Source organism: Talpa occidentalis, unplaced genomic scaffold (assembly GCF_014898055.3).
Source record: "Talpa occidentalis isolate TD23 unplaced genomic scaffold, MPIMG_talOcc4v2.1 talOcc4.12, whole genome shotgun sequence".
Classification (NCBI taxonomy): domain Eukaryota; kingdom Metazoa; phylum Chordata; class Mammalia; order Eulipotyphla; family Talpidae; genus Talpa; species Talpa occidentalis.
Window position 1 is genome coordinate 17,522,409 of NW_023601212.1, and position 20,817 is coordinate 17,543,225.

General features: G+C 52.0%; 1 protein-coding gene across 1 annotated transcript in view; it reads right to left on the reverse strand.

Moving 5' to 3' along the window:
- The window catches only part of DSCAML1 (DS cell adhesion molecule like 1), a 320,695-nt gene that overhangs the window by 33,806 nt on the left and 266,072 nt on the right, over positions 1 to 20,817 (reverse strand). Inside the window, 5 exon segments of the mRNA XM_054693131.1 lie at positions 3,274 to 3,344; positions 4,613 to 4,780; positions 12,301 to 12,429; positions 13,072 to 13,168; positions 13,801 to 14,000. Coding sequence (XP_054549106.1) covers positions 3,274 to 3,344; positions 4,613 to 4,780; positions 12,301 to 12,429; positions 13,072 to 13,168; positions 13,801 to 14,000 — 665 coding nt within the window.

The following is a 20,817-nucleotide window of genomic DNA, read 5'->3' on the forward strand; positions in this document are numbered from 1 at the left end:
GGACAATGAAAATTGTCCCCCAGATGAAAATTCATACACTGTGCAAAAATGAAAAATGATGTAAAAATATACATTAAAAAATGGTCCATTGTATGTCAATAAAATGGTTTGTACATTTTACTGCAATGAAAAAAAAGTGTCCTTGACTCTGGCGTCCAGCCCCTCTTGGTGCCTGCAGCTGGACTGGCTTGGACATCACACTAGGGTCTGTGTTGAGGGCGCAGTGGCCCCTAGACACAGGGACAGAGACAGGCAAGGACATGTGGGGACAAGGCATGTTCTAGGGCCTGAATAAGGCTGGGGTTAGAGAAGGTGGATCCCTGGTGCCAGGGGAGTGGAGAAAACCCATCGGCATCAATCTGGGGGCAGGAAACATACCTTCACCCCAAGTTTGAACTCTGAGACAATGAACATGCCCCTCTTACACACACACACACACACACACACACACACACACACACACACACACACAACACCTCACTATCTCTCTTCACTTCAGAACCACAGCGCACACATCAGGCCGGCCAAAGCAAACTGCCTCCTCCACACACCAGTAGGGGCAACCACATGCGGACCCACAAATAGAAACGGGCCCCTCTACTGAGCACGCCTGCCCATTTATAAATCGAGAAAGAGCTCTCACCCCAGCGCATATAAAAACAGCTTGAATCAGGGCTTTAAAGACAATGAAGTTAATTTAAAAGCCCACCTTTTATTGTACTAAAAAAGAGTGAGATCCAAAACAATTAAGTTAGTAAAACAGCACCACTGTTTTTTTTTAATTCAATGAATGTTTTAAATGAACTGCTTTTTAAAGCTCACTGTTAACTCAATAAAATGAAGTTTTTAATTTAACATAATTGTTCTGAACTCACTAAATAGGTGTGTGTGTGTATTTAATTGATTTGACTTTTTGTTAATGCCTGAAAAATGTCTCTCTGAGCTTGGGCAGTCCTGTCGGCTACTTTGTAAGGATGCACATTTTTGCACGTGGGGCTTGTACCTGCAGACATGTGTCTGTGCACACCAGCACAGGCCTCTATTAGAAGCAGACATACCGGTACGAGTCTGCTAGCCTTGTGTCACACTGCCACCGGCTCTCCTATGGCACACACACATCCACACTGACCCACTGACATATATGTCATTACTGAATGGCACACTCGCCTACACACCTGAGTCATTTACACCATGAAATATACCTGTGAACAGCCCCACCCTCCCTTCGTTCACACTGACATGTGCTGTGTACTGACAGAGGCTTGGATCGGTGCCCAGGCACATCTGCTTCACACACACACACACAATACACACACTTACACATATACGCACATATGTACACACATATACATACACATATACATAACACATATGCATACCTATATAGGTATGTTTTCACATATCTATACAAATCTTAACAGATCTTCCTGCCCTACCTCCTTTCTTTTCTGCCCCCATTTCTCCTCTCTCTTCCTCTCTCTCTCCCTCCTCCCCACTGCCCCCAACAGGACACTCAGGATTTAAATCAATCTTAACAATATTTCTCTGAAGCATTAAGAAATCAATAGGGCTGATTGCAAATTTATGTCATAAAGCAGAGACGATCCATTTCGTGGAAAGAGTGTTAAAATGAAGTGACTTATCTTTCAAGTGAATCTTTATTTTTCATTAATCTGTTTCTTGGTGTTAAAAAAAAAATCCCCAGAGAAGTCAGCCCCAAATTTATTGACAGGCTGGTTCATTCTGAAGTTCTAAGTTTCTAATCAATTTTATTTTTCATGATGAGACTTTGGAGAAATAAATCTGATTCTAAATTTTTATCGACCTCCTGGTCAGAGCTGTGTAGCCTAATGTCTCAGTCTTTCCCACACTTATTCATTCCCTGCCCCCGCCTCCTGGCTTCCTCTGTGTGTTCCTAGGAGATGGGTCCAGACAAGATTTGGGACTTGGACTCTGGGCTTCATCCCCAGTTTCCAAGGAGGCCAGATCTGAATCTGGAAGTGAACTATCACTCCAGGCATTCACCAGGTGGCTGGTCCCCAGGAAGGACCAAGTGTCCGGCCCTGGCCCACGGTCGTCCCTCCCGGGAGGAAGGAACCAGGCCCACGCACGTGGATGTGCACATGTGTGTCTGTGTGCAGCCTTTTCAGGGAAAATATCTCTAGGCCCTTCTGAACTTCTCCCATTTTCAAGTCCATCTTTCTGAAGATCCCAGAAGGAAGACTAAAGCTCATGGTTTGTCCTGCCAGGAGCTAGAGAGAATGCCAGTGGACATTTGACCCCACGTGTAGGTGAGGTGCCCTCCCCACCCACCCAGCAGCCGAACATGGACAAGGCCTATGAGAGCCCCCTGCTGTCATCCCTCAGGCAGGGGCTGTGGTGGGGACTGGGCAGGGGCTTCAGACTGAGTGTGTTCAGTCTTGCACCTGTCACTTCTGAATGGTCATGGCCGACCCACCTCACATGGCCTCGTTGATGGATGGGGATGAAAGTGCCTCCTCTGGCCACCCCAGAGGTACAGGATTCAGATGAGAGGGGTAAGGGGACACTTGGAGAGTGGAAAGGGCAGTGCAGCAGGCAGCCTGTCTGTGCTGTTTGCAGGGATGTGGTGACAGGGCCAGGGTTACCCAAAAAAGCCTTTGTTGGTCCTGCACAAAATTATTCTTATGTTTCTCTGCCCAGTTGTGAAACATCCTCTAAGAATTTCCTTAAGTGACAGACTCTTCAGACACCTCTAGGTCTGATAGGTCCCTTAGAAATGGGCGTGACACATACTCGTCTGTTTTCTCTGCAGTGACCCCTAAGCCTGACCTGGGGCGAGAGAGGGAAGTTACTTTCATCCTGACTTTATAGAGGGAGGAAACAGACCTGACAAGACCAAGGCTCCTCTCCTCATGAGAAGATACAGATGGCATCACCCCACCTCCGGCTCTCGATCCTGTCATCTCCCATTACCCACGGAACCCCCTTGAGACTTTCTAAAAAATCAAACCCCACTTGGGTTTGGAGGACAGATGAGTGTGGTGGGAAACCATGTCCCTCCATGGCACTGTGCAGTTCTTTGCCCCACCCTGGCCATAGGCCTCTAGCTGAGCGCCAGGGTGGAGAGGGTCCTCCTCTAGCCTTCCCTCCAACCTTATTGGACCTAGGAAACAACCAGGCATGGGTGTTATAAAGGACCAGAGCCTAGAAAGCCCAAGGGGCTTTATCCCTAAGCTCAGCACGAAGGAGGCAAGGAGGCAGTAGAGCAGAAATGCCTTTGACCTCACTTACCTTCCAGGTTACTTGGATGCTCTGTGAGGTCACTGGCTGCAAGGTGACATCCATGGGGGGCCCATCAGGAGCTGGGGGAGGGGGAGAAATATTATGAATCAAGTCTTGGGAGAGGAAAGAGGTCTATGTTCTCACTCCCATCCTCCTGAGTGGGGGGACTGCTGGAGCTCATCTGCAGAAGCAGAAGCTTTGTTCGAGACCCCTGAAATGACCACAGGGGTTACAAACCCTCTTCATTCTCTGTAATTTGCTGAAAATATAGCAAACAATGATAACACTATACTATTCCACATTCAGCAAGGTGGTAATATGTTTTTACCAGGTTTGCTAATATACAGTGTAGATAAAAGTGTGTATAGTGACAGATACTCCTACACATTGATCATGGAAGAGAAACTGGTGCAACACTTTGGAAAACATTGTGTATTTTTTTTTTTTTTCATTAAAAGTAAAGTATACCCATCTAATGAGTTTGCTTACATCCTCTAGAGACACCCAATAGCCTGTGTGCTAGCATAGAAATATAAAACTGCTCACAGCTCCAAACTACTAGCAGTTAATACATTCACTTATAATAGAATAGACAAATAGACAGTAGTAGAACCATGAAGTGGAATACTATACAACACAGAAAAATGCACAAACAATACAGCTATACTAATAATATGAAGCTCACAAAAATAATGATCAAAACAAGCAAGACACAAAAGAATACAGGAAATATGACTACATGAATAGATACTATTGGATAATAGGTAGAACTAAACCATATGGTATATGTGCACATGTAATAGTATAAAAAAAGCAAGAAAGTTAGAATATTGGTTACGTTAGGAGGAGGGATAGAGTTATGATTTGGAAGGTGCAGAGGGAGGACCTCTGGCATCCTGGTTATTAATAAAGGGAATTGGTTATACTAACTTTTTACTACCATTATTTGTGAAACTGCATATATATGTACTTTTTAGAATCATTTTATAAGAGAAAACACAGCAAGAGAAGCCTTGTTTAAGCTCCCAGGAAAGCTCCAGGACAAAGGCTTCAGAAAATTCAGGGCATGCGTACCCCATTCTTTGTAGCTCTACCGGATTGGTCCTTCCCAGACAGGCAAGGGGCTGGGAAGTGGGTAGAACCAAGGATAGCTCCCTGAAGTCCAGCACTTAGAACACCACCTTGTGAAGGTCAGAGGAACTTCCAATGATCCACGGCAGCCACAAATACTTTGGGATCTCTTTTCCTGTCCTCTATTTGCAAGCCCCCTGGTGGAAAGTGTGGGTGAGGGCCCCAGATGTCGCTGGCTCCTGAGCCCATGGGCAGGGGCAGCAGGTAAGACACTCACCAGCCTCCTCAGTGCTGATGGTGAGTTCCTTGCTCGGCTCGCTGCGGCCAATCTTGTTGAAGGAGTACATGCGGATGCTGTACACAGACGCTGGGTGCAAGTCCACGATGTTGGCCTGGTTGATGGTGGGGGAGATGTTGCGTGTGGACTGCTTGAAGTCCCAGGAATCTAGAGAGAGAAAGCCTATTGGAAACCACAGCCAGGAAATCTCCAGGACCCCTCCCCAGCCTCAAGCATCAGAACGTCCCCAACTTTGATGCTCAGAAGAGGTCCGCAGGCCTTGAGACCTTCACAGAGAGTACAAGGGGGCTGTTCCATGAAGCTCAGAGAAACCAAGGGGTACCTAGGGGTGAGGGGGCAGCAAACACACTGAAGGGAGAGTCAACCTGACTCCTCTGCCTGGGCCAGCTTGTGAGCTCAAACCCTAGGCAGCGGTGGGAGTTCTAAATGTCCCTTCCAAGTTTACCATTTGCTTTCTGTACCTGGTGCCACCATTCCCCCCTGAATGGCCAGTGCCCTTCTCTCTGGCCTCTCAACTCCTTTATCGACCTTTTCTGACTGAAGCACCCCATCTACACAGGTGCCGTTGCCGAGGGGGAAGCCAGGGCTCCTCCCTGCTTCTCCTTTGTGTCTCTGTATTTCCTCCCCTGCTCTACCCGTTTGATGCAGGCCTTGAGTGTCACTTGGAAGGACAGAGCAGTGCCAGAGCTCCCAGCCCAATCGCCGCCCCTTTCTCTCATCAGCAAGAGAATGATCTCTGAGTCTTTATGCTCAGGCCAACAAAGGGATTCATGAGTTCCTGATTTATCCAAGGGGACAGGCAGCCCATCTAGGGTTAATGTTGACAAAATTGTAGAATGTGAACAGACCGGCTAATTTCCACCCAGGGATACTGTCAGCAGCCTGCATCCAGGGGGACACAGTCATTCATTCATGCAGTTTTGCTGTGCCCCTCCCAAGGGATTCCAGAGCAAAGTGGGGAGGGGCTGCAATTGCCACAACGCCTCATCCAGCACCTTCCAAGCCCAGACTTCGTAACCAGGGTATTCACACTCCACTTTGAAAAGAAAAAAGGCAAAGCACAAGCCAATGGTAGGACTTAAAACTCTTCCCAGGGTACTCCTGGTGTCACTCTTCAGTCTCATTCTCCATGCCTTTTAAATCCACTCTAGAGGATCCTGAAAATTTTTGGTAGAGAAGATTCAATTGTATTCATGACCACTTGATCCTTAAATCAGGAAAGCAGGTTAGCACATCCTAGAAAGGTTTTCAGGAAGGCTTTTGTTGTTGTTGTTCAGCTAATGCCTGGTAAGCAAAGGAGAATTGGTTCCCCAGAAGGGAGTATCCCATACCCCCCAGATTCTGGTTAGTTGAGTTCATTTAAGCAGTGCAGGTGCAGCTTCCGTGCAGGGCACTGGCCCAGCTCCCCACCTGCAGTTTTGCATTAAATTCTTTGGTTTCATGAGCCACAGTCACAAATGGCAAACTGTGCTGCTCAGAAATGTATTATTTTCTTCTTGTCTTTTAAAACACTCCAGCCACCTGAGGGGTCACACTGTGGCTGGCAGGCTAAGGATTGCAAGGATGCAGCTCCTCTCTGCTGTGGGCATCTCTTTGGTTTGGGAGGGAATGATCTAGCAATGCAGGGGCAGGTGCTGTCTCTCTCCCTGTGGCATCCTGGGAGCTTCTGCCAGCTGGTGCATCATGCCTGGTGTCTTCACGTTTACAGGAGAGGACAGTGACCAGGAGTCTGCATTGATTTTTGGTGAGTGCAGGCAAAGGGAAGAGAGCAACACGATGTGTTTGAAAACAGAAGAGATAAGGAGACGGGGTGCTAAGAGCTATCAAGCACCTGTGATGTGCCAGGTGTGGGGCCGGACCAAAGTAAATGTTCACCATTTAATCCTCACACCCTCCTGTGACATCAACATCACAGCTCCCAGGTCTAGGTGACCCCGTGACTAAGTCCGATTTCTCAGGTGTGCTCAGCAGTCACACCTCTCACTGCTGAGACCCACTTCCTGGATAAAACACTTTTTGGCTTTCCTCTCATCGCCAGGGCTATTTCTTCTGTGTCTGCCTTTCAGGGCATCCTATCTACTCTACCATTAATGGTTAGAGTCCCCCAAGGCTCCGTCCTGGGCTCGCCTCCTCTCGAGCCATACACTGACCCAGCCATGGCTGCTATTTCCACTGATACACAGAGAGCCCACAGGCCTCTGTCCGGCCTCGACTTCTCTGATCCAGACTTTTTTTTTTTTTTTTTTTAAGATTTATTTATTTATTTATACAAGCACTGGGTACAGTCAGAAGCGTGGGAGGGTGAGAGAATTCACCAGAGCCAGAGCAGGGAGCAGAACAGGCAGACGGACGAAGTACACTGCTGAGGGGAGCAGTGGGTGAGACAGGAGAGGTCTGTTGCGCCATGTGGGACCCTCGCTGGTGGCCGGGGATTGAACTGGTGCTGCAGAGGCTGTGGGCAGCTTCGCAGCCCAGCGCTCAACTGCTGCGCCACCAGGGGAGGCCCTGATCCAGACTCTTGTAGTTAACCGCTCACTTGCTGTCCTCTTGGATGTTTCAATGCACATCTCACTCAACATGTCCACGACAGAAGCCTTCAGCATACACCTAGGAGCCAGCCCCTTCCTGGGTTCCCTGGAAGTGGTGCCACCATCCATTCTGTTGTGCCAGAAACTTGGGTGTGATTCTTGACTCTCCCCTCCCTCCCCCTCTCCCAAAAATTCCATCTCTCTCTTGAATCTCTCCACTTCTCTCCATCTCCACCCCTACCCCAAGTCAGGTCACTGCTTTTCCTAATCAGACCAGGCAAGTAAAATCCCAATGACAGCCTTCCAGAACCCACTGTGCGCCCCTTCCATCTGTTCTCCATACTGTGGCCATTATTTATTCTACTAATATGATGGAGCATCTCTTACAGGCCAAACACATTACCTTGGCATTGAGAAGGGTCTTGCCCAAACACAGCTCTGAGACTGCCAACTGCTTGATCAAACTCTCCAATAGTTTCCCTTTGTTTTTAAGGATAAAGAAAAAATTTCTTACTGTGACGCAGGCCCTGCAAACTCTGGCTTGTACACACCTTTCCAGCCTCATCTTTCACTGTCTTCTCTGTACCCTTAAAGCACAAGGAACCTCTCTCCAGCTCACACTTCTGCTCAAGTTGGCACTGAGCTCCCCGGAGGCAGGAGTCAGGTATGTCCCTTGAGCCTCCCTCCCCCGCACTTGCCATGTGTGGGCACGTACACCGTGTTGTTGGTTTTAGATCAGAGGCACATTTTTTGTCCTTTACTTTGGGGGTGCCTCTGCATTTTGTGGTCACAATCAATACCCTTTGTCTTTCTCTTCCTTGCCCCACTTAGCTACCAATCATGAAGGGGTGTGTGTGTTGGGGGGTGGGGAGTCCTGGAAATTTCCTTTTCCCCTGCTTTTTCTAGTAGTTTGCAGGTGGATTGGACCTTGTATTTCCAAATGATCTTTGATGTTGAAACAAAACAGCTCAGGCCCCACAATCCTTCTAGGCGAATGCATCAGAGTCAAATCCAGAGACCTCGGGCTGGTGTTCCAAACTTGATTACCGCCATCTCCCTGACCCTGAATAGCTGAAATCAGGGGTCCTATTTTCTTCCCTTCCTTTTTCAGCTCTCTGGGTACTGAGCTGGCTTTGGTGAATATTGTCTCTTTTAATATTCCCTTTCATATGAGCCTGGCTTACCCAGATTAACATATTTCATTAAGGGCTCTCTTTCCCTTTCTTCATCAAAGGGTTTATGATGCAAAATATTCTTCTTAAAAAATAAAGAAATGGCTGGGGGGATGTCAGTGCCTTCCACTCTGTGGGCTGCTTGCTGGGAGGGGACCTAGAGCCTTAGGTTTTTTTGGAGATACTTTCACTGTCGGGGGGAGCAGCTTGGACAAAAGCCACATCTGCAGCATTTAGCTGCCCGTGCTCGGGAAACAGATCCATTCTGCATCGCTGCTTTTCTGCAGCCCCCCCTGGCAATCTCCCTACGGACTCCCAGGGTGACAACGCCCACTTGTCACACCCCAACTGGAGCCCTCTCACGCCGCACCCCAGCTCCCGCAGCGCGCCACACCAGGCCGCAGCTCGGACCACAAGGCTGCTCCTGGGCGGTCCTCGAAGCGCCTCCTGCTCCTGGCGTGGGGCACAGGGGCGAAATGTGGTGTCTGCGTTTTAAAATCTGCACAGCGCCCTGTGATAGATTCGCGTGGACCGTGCTATTTATCATTCAGCATTCATGTATTATTACTCGGCTGCCTGGGGCCAGGAGAAGTCAGCGGGAGCGGGATGGCTCAGAAAGGGCAGGCTTGGTAATTTCCCTTGGAAAATTAGCACAATGAGCAACATGGCAGAAAACCTGGCGAAGACTCTATTGGGACAAAGAAAGGGATGAGGAGCAGCGGAGTCCTGACCGGATGGGCACAATCTGGGGCAGGAGGAAGACGGCCAGGGAGCGTGGAGGCACAGGCCGTGTGGTAGGGTGTGGTGGAGGGTTAGGGGGATCCTGGCGTTGGGCTGGGCACTTCCTCATAAGCTGCCGGTGCATTTACTGCAGCTTTAGGGCCACCCTGGCAATGCCCATCCTTAGGATGACCTGTTAATGTCTCTTATTTGCTAAAGAGATGCTAGGTAAGTCGCTAAAGGCCACACAGCTCTGGTGCTCGGTCAGTCCAAGTCTTCTAGCTTGAGACTGATTCTCCACTAATCCATGTATAGGAATAGGAAGCAGCTCTTTTTATACAGACAGACAGACACACACACACGCACGCACGCACACACCCTCCTTCTTCCTGAGTCACTTCCATCCGTTCCCTTGGATACCTTTCAGTTCTCATCTAATACAGTTTATGGATTGCATGTGGTTGGGTAGTGCTTTGTAATGGTTCTGGAAGGGAATGTGTGTGCGTGTGTGCGTGTGTGTGTGTGTGTGTACACGGTGTATGTTCTCATTTCAACTGCATTGCAAGCTCCAAGGGTGACACTCTGTCTCTATTTCTTTTCCTTTCCCTACCCCATGGCTGGTGCATGATTCTGCAGAAAAAAATTACTGGCACTCAGTACATGCCGCTGACTGACAGACACATATATTTCAGCCTGCAAGTCCCACAGGACTATAAACAGCCGCATGAGGTGTTTGAGTTAGAAGGGGGAGAGGAACTTACACTCACGAACAGTTTACTGTAGCCCTGTGCCAGATGCTTTCTCTTTAACCCTCTAACAAATCACCGCTCCCGCCTTGTCTGGACAAGGAGGCTGCGCTGTGCTCACCGGCTCTGTCTGATCTCAGAGCTAACTCGCTGCAGTTCTCATGGGACTCCTTCCCCAGATGCCAGGATGGACAACTATGGTGGGGTGAGATGGGGTGCAGTCCCCCCAAAGGCCAGGGGAAGGAACGCTGGCTTCCCAGTGCTCTTGAATCTGTGACTTATTTATTTATTTTTTTCCCAGTTGCAAAGCTCTTGTGGAAGGGCGAGACTGAGTTGGAAGTCCATGACCTCTCCCTCCTCCCTGCCCATCTGTCCTGGTGGCCCAGGCTCCAGGGTGGGGGGTGGAGGGAACATGACAGTGCCTCATCTTGAGGGGAGCTGGGGAATTGGGGGTGCTGATGCGGATATGCTTTGAAAATGGCACCTCCCCTACCCGTCTTTCCTGCCTCGCTCTCCAGATGTGTGACGCTCTCACGTTGCCCTTACTTTCTGCCTCAGGAAAGGTGTCCACACATCAGAGTGGTCAGTAGAGGAGCTGGGCACAGGGAATCATGGGGGAGAGTGCAGGGAGGTAGGTGGTTACCAGCGCCAGTGGGGGAAGGGTACAAGTGACAGTCTGGGCATGCTCCTCACCCCATGTGAGCAGAACCCTGCCAGTCATACCAGACACGTCCCTTCCTGTTGGCTCCTAGGCAGCCTGTGTCCAGCCTCAGGAGGCCCGGAAGCATGTGATGGGCACAGCTGGCCATCCCCTGAGGCCTGGCTGCTCATCACCTCTCCCTGGCTGCAGGGCCACAACAGCCTCCTCGTTACCCTGCTTCCCTCGGATGCTGGATGAATATGTCCAACACGGTCTGGGAGGGTAGACCTTGTCAGGGCTTTTAATGACCTTCCTGGACAAACTAGAAGCTCAGCTTGGAGGCGCCCTCCCAATTTGGCCCTAGAGAACTTTTTAATCTTACTCCCTGGGACCTATGTCTCTGAGCCCTTGGCCAGATGTGCCTCCCTGGAGGAACTGTGTCTCGTTTAGGCCCTGCCCCCTGAATGTAGGCCCACCGCCTTTCAATTTTTAAGACCCAGCTCCATGAGTGAGGTGAGGTCTACAAGGAACCAGCAAGAGCGCCTCTGATGACCTCATTTTGACAGTGGATGGACCTCCCTCTCTGGCCTCCTCCTGTGTACTCAGGTCAAGGTGAACTTCTGGAGGGTGAGTGCAACCTGACTCATCTCCCCAGCTGAGGTTCTGAGGGTGGGACACCTCCTTGTAGAAACCTGACCAAAGATGACTGCTCAGTGCCCTGGACAGAGTTGCTTCTCAAGAGGTGAATGCACGACTTGCACGGACAGTGGCAATTAGCTTCACTGTGACTTACTTAGATTCACTCAACAACCGTTTGCGGAATGTCTCCCCCAGGGGCCACGTGCTGTGCCCTGTCCTGGGAAAACAGGGGGGACTAGAACTTGGTCAATCTAAAGGACAGGGCTACGTGTGGGGCTAAGGAAGACAGGAGAGGCTTTGGGAGGAAAAAAGACCTTGGGTCTCTGCTACAACCACAAAGCGGAGCTGGAATTGCTGGGGGCCAGGAGGGTGGAGTTCTGCAGACTCTTCTGGGTTTCATTTAAAAATTATTTTGAAAAGCTATATAGGCTTATGGTATTGACTTCAAAAGGCATGAAGGATCCAGGATGAGAAGCATGTTTTCTTCCACCCCTGAGGTGGAGTCACTCAGTACCCTCTTGGAGGCCATCAGCCACCCACTTCTCACACTCCTTCCTGGGACAGTCCACAGACACACACACGCACACCTAAGCCTCTCTTAGGACTCGGTCCATCCAGACCTCGGTTGCCTTTGAGGCCCTCTCCTTGCCATTTCTATGACCGTTTCTCCAGACACTCATGTCCATGGTTCCCCACAGGGCTTCATGGTGGTGGGCAGCCGCCCAGGTGCTTGGCTCCCAGGGCAGGGCTTCCAGAAGACTTCTGGAGGAGGAGACTTAGAGCTTTTGAGGTACGCCCATTCCCCAAAGACTCCATTTGGGCAAGGGGCAGCTAATCACCCCCAATCACTATCATCATCTTGGGCCAGGAATGCCCGGATGTCCCAGGCCAATCTGTGTGCCTCTGACCCCATGGACACAATCCCCAGGCCCCAGGCTCAGGGCCTTTAAACTGCTTTAAATAAAATCACCCTGTTTACACTTGCCCAGAGACAGTCTTGAAAGAAGGGACTGATACCTCTTCCCCAGCAAATGGGGGTCCCTCCATCAGCTCCCTGGTATTGGTCTGACCAGTGATGTCCCTTTGGAAGTCACACAGGGCTACTTTGGGGGTGCTGATGTATGCCTCAAATGGGCATCCCTGAGGTCTGGGGCTGGCCTACCTTGGGGGTGCTCAGGAAGGTACGTGCACAGGGATAAGGTAAGCTGAGGGCTCAGCCTACCTGACTTGTTCTTGTATTCAATGTCGAAGCCCGTGATGATGCTGTTCCCGTCGAACCTCTGGGTCCAGCGCAGATTCATGCTCCGGGCCTTGACCTCTCGGATCTCCAGCTCTGGGGGGTCAGGGGGCTCTAGGGTATGGCACGGGGAGGGGGCAGAAGTGAGGATGGCAGCAGAGAGCTCAGCACTCTGCCTACCTCCCAGAGAGACCAGGTTTCTGCTGTACCCCCGGGGGTTGCTGTTACCTGTGGTCTACTCAGGAGCCCTGGCACCTGGGTATCTGTGCCAGGTAGGGTGGGAAGGCCTGACCGGGCTTCATGGTAGAGGAGCCCAGTTGGTCTCCTGCTGTGTCCCTCGCTACACTGGCCTGGGAGAGGCCAGGCGCTTTCTCAGGGACTGTGCAGAGCAGGTGGCCTGCTTCTCCCCATGCGGAACTCCCAGCTTTTCCCAACTCAACACTCTTCCCATCCCTCTTGCAGGGTCTGGGTCCTGGAACCCAATTGTCCCCTAATTCCAGATGCAGTGCTGTGCTTGCTCCATGGAAACCACAGCCACCACCACCTGTGCTGTCTGAAGAGCACAGGAAGGGCCTTATCCTTGCCCTGGGCAGGAGGGAGAGAGGGGGAGGATTTTCCCCAGAGGCACTCATGGGGAGTGCCTTTCACCCCCCACCACAGAGTGGGTGTGGGTCACGGCCCTGCTCCTGTAAGGGAGAGTAGCAGTGGGTATCTGACCCCCCCTCAAGGGGCTTGGATGTGGGGCAGGAGAGGTACCTTGCACGGTGAGTTGGATCAAGCCCCGGTCCTCCCCGTAGGAGTTGATGGCATGGCAGCTGAAGAACACAGAGTCCCCACGGTCAGCTGGCTTGAGCTGGGAGAGGGCCAGCAGGGGCCGGAGGACAGGGAGAGAGGGAGGAAATGGGGGGAATTTTTAGAGCTGGTCTGCTGCAGGGGCCCCACTCTAGAGGGACCAGCAAGGCCATCTTGTTCCAGAAGGGGGACCCACAAGGGGTTTTATCGAGGGCCCCTCTTCTCAGGTTGAAGTGGGAAATTCATGCAGAGAGCAGCCAAGAAAGTGGGAGGGGCTGAGAGGGGCCCCAAGAGAGAGGGAGGGGTTGAGGGGGTTCCAGGAGGGAGGAAGAGGCAGAGGTGGGTTCCAGGAAGGTGTGAGGGGCTGAGAGAAGGGGTCGCAGAAGGGAGGGAGTGCTCAGGGGTCCTAGAAGGAAAATGGAGCCCAGGGGCTCTGAAAAAGAGTAAAGGGCTGAGAGATCCACACTTTTAATGGCTGGGGAGGGGGGGGTCAGAAAGGGGGTACAGTGAGCTTCTAAGGCAGAGGTTCCTGGATGGAGAAAGGCAATAGGTAACAAATGGAGGTGCTTTCTGGGGTTTGGGGAGGGGCTCCCAGACTCCCCATTCACTTCCATAGGATATAGAGAGGGAGTAGCTGCCGGCCCCCACTTTCTCCGCGTCAGTGTCCCCCGAGACAGGGTCGTGGGCACTCACCTTCAGCGTGGAGACGACCTCGTCGCCGTTGTCCTTGGTGGCGATGGTGTACCTCATCACGCGGTCGGGGTCGATGACCGTGTCCCCTTTCTCCCAGCGGATGATGATGGGGCGCTCGCCCCGCGCTGTGCAGTTCAGCTCCTTGGCGTGGCCCTTGATGGCGATGGTGGTGTTGGGGTGGGAGGTGATCATGGCTGGGACTGCAGAGAGGAGGCACGGGAGGCCAGTGAGGTAGAGGCCCCCCTCCCCAGGGTCTACCAACGCAGGGTGAGGGGGAGACAGAAACTCACTTGCTTGTCTCTTCCCTTCCACTCCCACCAGGGGCTCTGATAGTCTGTGAACCCCTCTGGCGAAGCACGGACCCTTTTCAGCATGTTTTAAAATGCAGAACATAGAATTACAAAGGAAGCCAGATACACCGAAGTGTGGCTACACGCGTATTACAAACCTTCAAAAGCCAGCTTGTGATACAATCACTTACCCATTTAGGTCTTTATTACTATGAGGAGTTAGGTCTAGTAGTGGCTTATATTAGCACGATCGTGTAATAGTGATGTGTGATGCTATTCGGAGCTGCTGCAACGGTGGCGGTCAAACAGCTGGATTAAGAGCCGGCGCAGTCTGCAGGCAGCTACCAGGGGGCGGGCGCTTCTGTCCAGGATGGACAGAAATACCAATTTTTTTTAAAAGATTTATTTATTTATTTATGTATACAAGCATTGGGTACAGTCAGAAGCGCGGGAGGGTGAGAGAATTCACCAGAGCCAGAGCGGGGAGCAGAGCAGGCAGAAGGACCGAAGTACACTGCTGAGGGGAGCAGCAGGTGGCAGGAGAGGTCTGTGTGCCATGTGGGAACCTCACCGGTGGCCGGGGCTTGAACCGGTGCTGCAGAGGCTGAGGGCAGCTTTGCAACCCAGCCCTCAACCGCTGCGCCACCAGGGAGGCCCCGGAAATACTAATTTTTGCTTGGAAGTTAATGGGGAAAAGTTCCCCCTCCTCAGACATCCAAATGCATGGAGTCTCTGAATCAAATCCACTGACCATCTGGGGGTGCTGTCTCTGAGCCCCAGGTTTCTGACTGTGATCTAAAGGCCTGGGGCTACTGCTTTTGTCCACGATTCAGGCTCTCCACAGCTGCCCCCTATTCTTCTATGCAAAATGCAAGAGAAAGCCCTGGACAGCATCCACATAATTAAGGCCCCTCAAGCAGCATTCACAGGTCCCCCACACCAGCCATTCCACCGACCTGGCAAAATCATGTGAAGCCACCAAGGCCCTGGCTGGCTGGCAGGAGCCCCTCCCTCTGCCCTGACAAGGAGCCTCCAACCCTGACCCTCCTCTGGGCCTGAGGCTGAGGCTGTGGCTGTCCCTGGAGGAGAGCGTGGGTCCAGGAGAGGGGGGCTGGGCTGCCAGCAGGATCCTGTCCCCTGCCTCCTCTTTCCAATTCAGCAAACATGCACAGAACATCTACAGGGTGCCCTGCCAGACTTGGGGGACTCCATGACATGAGCCAGGGTCCTGGCCTCCTGGGGGAATGAATGGGGAGGAGGGCAGAGGATTGCAGGAGCAACATGCCAGGGGGAGCCATCTGGTGTGCTTCACGGAAGTATTAGAGAAATTAATCTTGCCTGAGGGGAGTCTGGGAAGGCACCAGCCCACTAGTCAGCAAGGATTTATTGAGCACCTACTAGGTGCCAGGCCTTGTGCTGGGTTCTGGAGGGAACAGTTGAGCAGGACAAGCCCAGGGAGTTTCGCTGCAGTGGCGAGAACAGCCAGCAATCCAGCAACCCCCAGTAAGGGATGGTAAATGGTGCCAAGAGAGATGCGCCACATCTGACAGGCGGGTCAGGAAGAGGGGCAGAGGGAAAGAGGCCCCCTCGCAAGGGAACTGCTGGACAAAGGCAGCACTATGCAGGGCAGGTCCCACAAGGGAAGGGACCTGATGCACTTGGAGGTTGGCCTGGCCTTTCCTCGCCACCTTCCTGGGAAACTTTGAGTCCTGAGGGGCTCTTGCTCTGGGAGGGGTGCCTACTAGCCACCCCAAAGTACACAGGGGAGAGCCGTGGTTGACCTGAAGAATCACCCCACCCCTATATCATTTTGTGGGGGGACTCTTTCTCACACTAAGCCTGCAGAACAGAGACCCAGATCACCCACTCTTGTCACCACCATGTAGGAGGGTGTCATCTATTCCCTTAACTGCCCCCAACCCCTCCTGGGGTACCATGTCCCTGCTCCACTCCAGCGGCTGGGTCCTTCCTTCCCTCTCAGGGTCCTTGGGATTCTCTCCCTTTCGCTTTTAAAGACCAACTCAGATAACATTCTCCAGCAAACTCTCCAGGGTCAACTGACTTTGAAGAACAAGTAAGATGTTGGCGAAAGAAAGGAAGCCAGAGGGCCACAAAGGTGTGAGCTGAGACATGGCCAGTGGGGGAGGAGACATCTGGCACAGCTGTGGGGATGAAGGGGATCCTGAAGAAACACAGCTGACACCTCCTCTGCCTTCTTGTCATGCGGACACGACACTGATGGCCACCCTGGGCCCTGGCCCCAGCACCAGCCTCTCAGCACAATCCCCAGCCTCAGCTCATCAAATAATGAAGCAGATAAATTTTATAATGCACGGCATTACACCAGGATATACAATAAAACAGGGAAGACAAATAACGAGGTGCAAGTTATAATGAAGAAAAAGCCTGCAGTCAGAGACACCCGAGTATGAATTATTGACTAAGGTTTTACACTCTCAAGGATGTGCCGAGGAATATTTTTCCATCAAAGATTTGCATAATTCACTCGTATAAACCTGGGTGGAATATAGAGTAAGATTTTACATCAACAAGTCAGGCCTTGCATAGCAGATGCCTCCATTTTTCCTGGAGGGCTGAAATGTGGGGGTGGGTGGAGAGGCACGTGGGCTGTCTCTGCTCGCCCACAGTGAAGGATCAGAAACTGGGGCTGGGGATTCTGGGCAGACCAGGCCCTGAGGCCTTTTTAGGGAAGCAGAACCACAGAGAAGCTGGGGCTGTTCATGCAGACATGTGCATGTGAAAAAGAAGCGGCCTAAGTGTCAAACCTTAGCATGGGCCAGAGTCTGGGAAGGGGAAATGAAGTCTGATTTTGGGATTTTAAGTCTTTGCACTAGAATGAGAAACTTGCACATCCCTGTTCTGCTCTCCATGCCAGGTTCACATGCCCAGGGCCTGTGTGTGTTATAAATCACTTCTCTGGCTGGATGCAGTCTGGAACCAGGAGCCATAGCTTGACCAGTGGAGCAGACTCTGCTTACCTCTTAGGCTATGTACCTTTGAGCAGTGCACACCCTGTAAACCTGTACATGTCAATCCAACCGCAGGGAGCATGCCTTCCCAACAGGGTGTGCTCCAAGAGACAGATACAGTGGCAACTAGAGATGGCAGGGCCTCAAAAGATCCAAGACCCACTTGGTCCTTCAGCCCTGAGTAACAACCACATCTGGGGCCTGGGGTAGGCTCACTGCACCTTCCTGCTAACTGACTGCTTGTTATGACCACGAGTACCCCAAGGCACAACCCGATGCTCTCTTTACAGCCCCACAGCTCCGGGAAGGTACAGGGGAGCCCATCTATGAAGAGCAGCTTCTGTGTACCCCCTCTTGTTTCCCCTGCCCCAAGCTTGAAGGGCGGGGAGCCAGGCAGATGTGGTTTCTATTTATGTCTCTACCACTATGTGGCCTTCAATATAGTGTAGTTAACTTCCCTGAGCATCAGGTCCATCACCTGTGGGAGGAAGACATGGCTCTTTACCTTGAGGGTTGTCATGGGGGCAAAATGAGTGCATGAGTGTGGGGCACCTGCATGCAGCAGCTGCTCAAGATACCTGGGTGCTATCCCTGCACCAACACTCTCACGCCTGCTCCTGTGCCAAGAAAGCATCAGGTAAGGACATGCGCACCTCCTGAAGTTTCTTGCCAGGGCATTCCACAGACTCGCAGAGGGCTAGGGTGACAGGGCCCAGATAACGTTCCGGATGGCGCTAGCCAGACGTGGCTTTGGCTACTGGGCATTTGAAATGTGGTCAGTTGAAGCGGAGGTGTGCTGCGAGTGTGAATACACCCCTGCCTTCAAAACACAGGAAAGAAAAACAATGTAAAATGTCTCATTGATGATGTTTATCCTGATTCTAGGTTAATGTTTTAGATGTAAGTATATCAGATACAATTATAATGAATCTCACCTGTTTCTTAGATAGAGCTTCATATAAAAGGTATAATTTCAATGAATCTCTCCTGTTTCCTTTTACTTCTTGAATGTGTGACAACTGACTGATCCTACATTCTATATGTGGCTTGAGTTTTGTGTCGCCTCTGTAGATCATCTTTTCCTTTTATAAGCCAAGGACCCGGGGCCACCCTGGGGAGCTGTCTGCCCCGGTGACTCTGCTGAGAAACAGCAGTGCACCTTCAAAGTGGACAGATGGGTGTGGGCAATGCTTGACACACAAGCTGTAGTGGCCAAAGGTCAGGTGACACTGAGGGCACTAGCACCCAGCTCTGTAGGACTCGGAAGGACCAGCTCCAGATGACTTGTGAAACACGGTGTTGCTCTGGGCACCTGCTTGATGGTGGATGTTGACAAAGCAGGCTGACCAGGGAGATGGACAGACCTCAAACCAGGCCACACGAAAGGGCCTAAAAATGGGGAAGGGTAGCTCTTCATAAAGGGTGAAGGGCAGAACTCCTGTTTGGCTTAAGAAGGAATTTTCTAGTAGCTTTTGCTATCAGGGAAAGGGTTGCGGGAGGCAGTGAGTTCCCTGCACTAGAGGTAGATAACTGGAGGGAAGATTCTAGATTTCAGTGAGGCCTGAAGTTGAGGTCTTTGAGCTCCTGGGGGTATAGGGGTGTTTTCTGGGTCTCTGGAGATAGGGAAAGACAGTCTGGAAACCCCAAGGTGACTGATCAGTGCATGCTTTTCTTTGCCTATAGGGGCTTTAGCCCCCTGTCCTAACAAGAGGCAGAGACCCTGCCTCCTCCCTCTCTCTGCGCTAGTCCTCCTGACTCCCAGAACAAGCATTTTGCCACTGTACTCCTCCCCCAGGCCCTCCCCTCACCTCCAAGGGCCGTGCTGCACTCCTGTGCCCACAAATTGGGGGCTCAGCCCTCCTGACTGCTATGCAGATGGGTGTAATGAGGCAGCCCCCTGGTAGAGGGACCCGGACAGCAGGTGCTCCTCCACCCCCCATCTGCTCTCTTCTCCCCCACTTCCCCCAGGCTTCTTGCTCTGGACCACAAGGTCTCTGTCCTCCACTGAATTGCAGTGATAAACATGACTGAGCCCTTGCTGCACAGGGCCTGGCTGTGCCCCCGAGGGCTCTCTGCATGGAAGGCTGACCCCAAAAGAGATGCTCATGTGTAGCCACATGCAGGAGCACAGACACACCCGTGTGTGCACACGCACACACATGCACAGGGAGTGTCAGCAGCAGTCACAAACACAGCCCCGCTCACAACCGATGCTCTGACATCCTTACTATAAACACACACACACAGTGTCACCACGTATAACCCGATGCACTTGTCAGTGACTGATGCGGCTAATACACGTGCCCCCAGCTCCGCATTACACTAATGCACCCCCTCTCTCTGCACACACACTTGGGTTTTCCTTTCGCGGGGACTCAGCGTGTACCACGGGCTGGCAGTGTCCTCGTCCCTGACACGAGAGATCTCATGGGATGTGGGGACTGTTCCTCCCTGGCTCCAACGCCTGGGGCCATGTATTTCTTGACTAGGTGCCACGATCTCCCTGTGCTCATGGTGAAGCGGGCAGTAAGCTGGGTGCCTTTGCCTCTCGGCTCATTTGCTCAACCATTACCCCCAACAGCCCCCTAAGAAGTTAGCCTTATTAGCCCCATTTTTCAGGTGAGGAAATGGAGGCTTCCAGAAGGCAGTTCTTCCCTCTTTAAGCCTTTGCAGGAGTGGGCCACCTCCCGCCATCTGCCCCTGCGCACACACATAGCATCTGACTGTGGGGATTTCACTGTCACCAGAAAGTGGTGGCTTCTCTGTTGCAGGAAGCCTCAGCAAGCCCCTCCCTGGGTGGGTAGGGGGCTGTGGCAGCTTTAAGGGTGCAGGTGGGAGTGTCAGGGAGGGGCTGAGTCCTGCATGCCAAATGCTGATAGCAGCCACAAAGGCAACACAATAGGACGCAGGAGGCTTTAATGAGATACAACTTCTCTGCTTTCCTGCAGTGTAATTCAATTAACAGCCAGGAAACCCAATTTCTTTTAACAAAGAGGGAGGTGCGGGGGAGGGAGGAGATTCTCTGGGGACTTGGGAGCCTGGAGAGGCTAGAGACCATGTGGGTGAGCTGCCCTAAAATACAGCTCCTTCCAGTGCGACCCCTGTAGCAGGGGAGGGTGCTGCTTTCTGGGAGGTCCTGTGCAGGGCCAGGTGAGCCATGCTGGCCTCCTGCAGTGCGTACGAGCCCCACGCCTGCTATAGTGCCCGGCACTGCTCACGGCCAAATCTGTAAGAGGCTAAAGGGGCTTGCTGGTGACTTCTGGGCCCTTTCTTGACACCCCTCCAGCAGGCACTGAGCGTCCTTGACACAGTGGTTGTTCTACTCCAGTGCCCTCATCTCCTTGGGTCCAGGTATGAGACTCCAGGGAGCAAGGATCTCCATTCCAGGACTTAGCACATATGTGGGGACAGAAGGAAGACTCCCAAGTGCTGGGTGCCTCGTCTGCTCCCCCATTTCCTGGGTTAGCCTGGCCTGGTCCACAGTTAGACTCCAGGGCCGGAAAGAACCTCACTGGGCCTTTGGTGCTCAGCCACTGCCTACAGACAAGCAGAAGTCCAGATTTCCTTCTCCTGGTTCTGATGGGGCCTTATTGACAGGCACCAGGGAGGAGAAAGGCACAGGCCGGAGTGGGGAGGGATCACCTCACCCCCTGCTCTTGGGCCCTCCTGGGGCAGCAAGCCGAGGGAGAGGAAATCAATTTCAGAAACGAGACAGTTGTCAGAATCCGATGTAACCG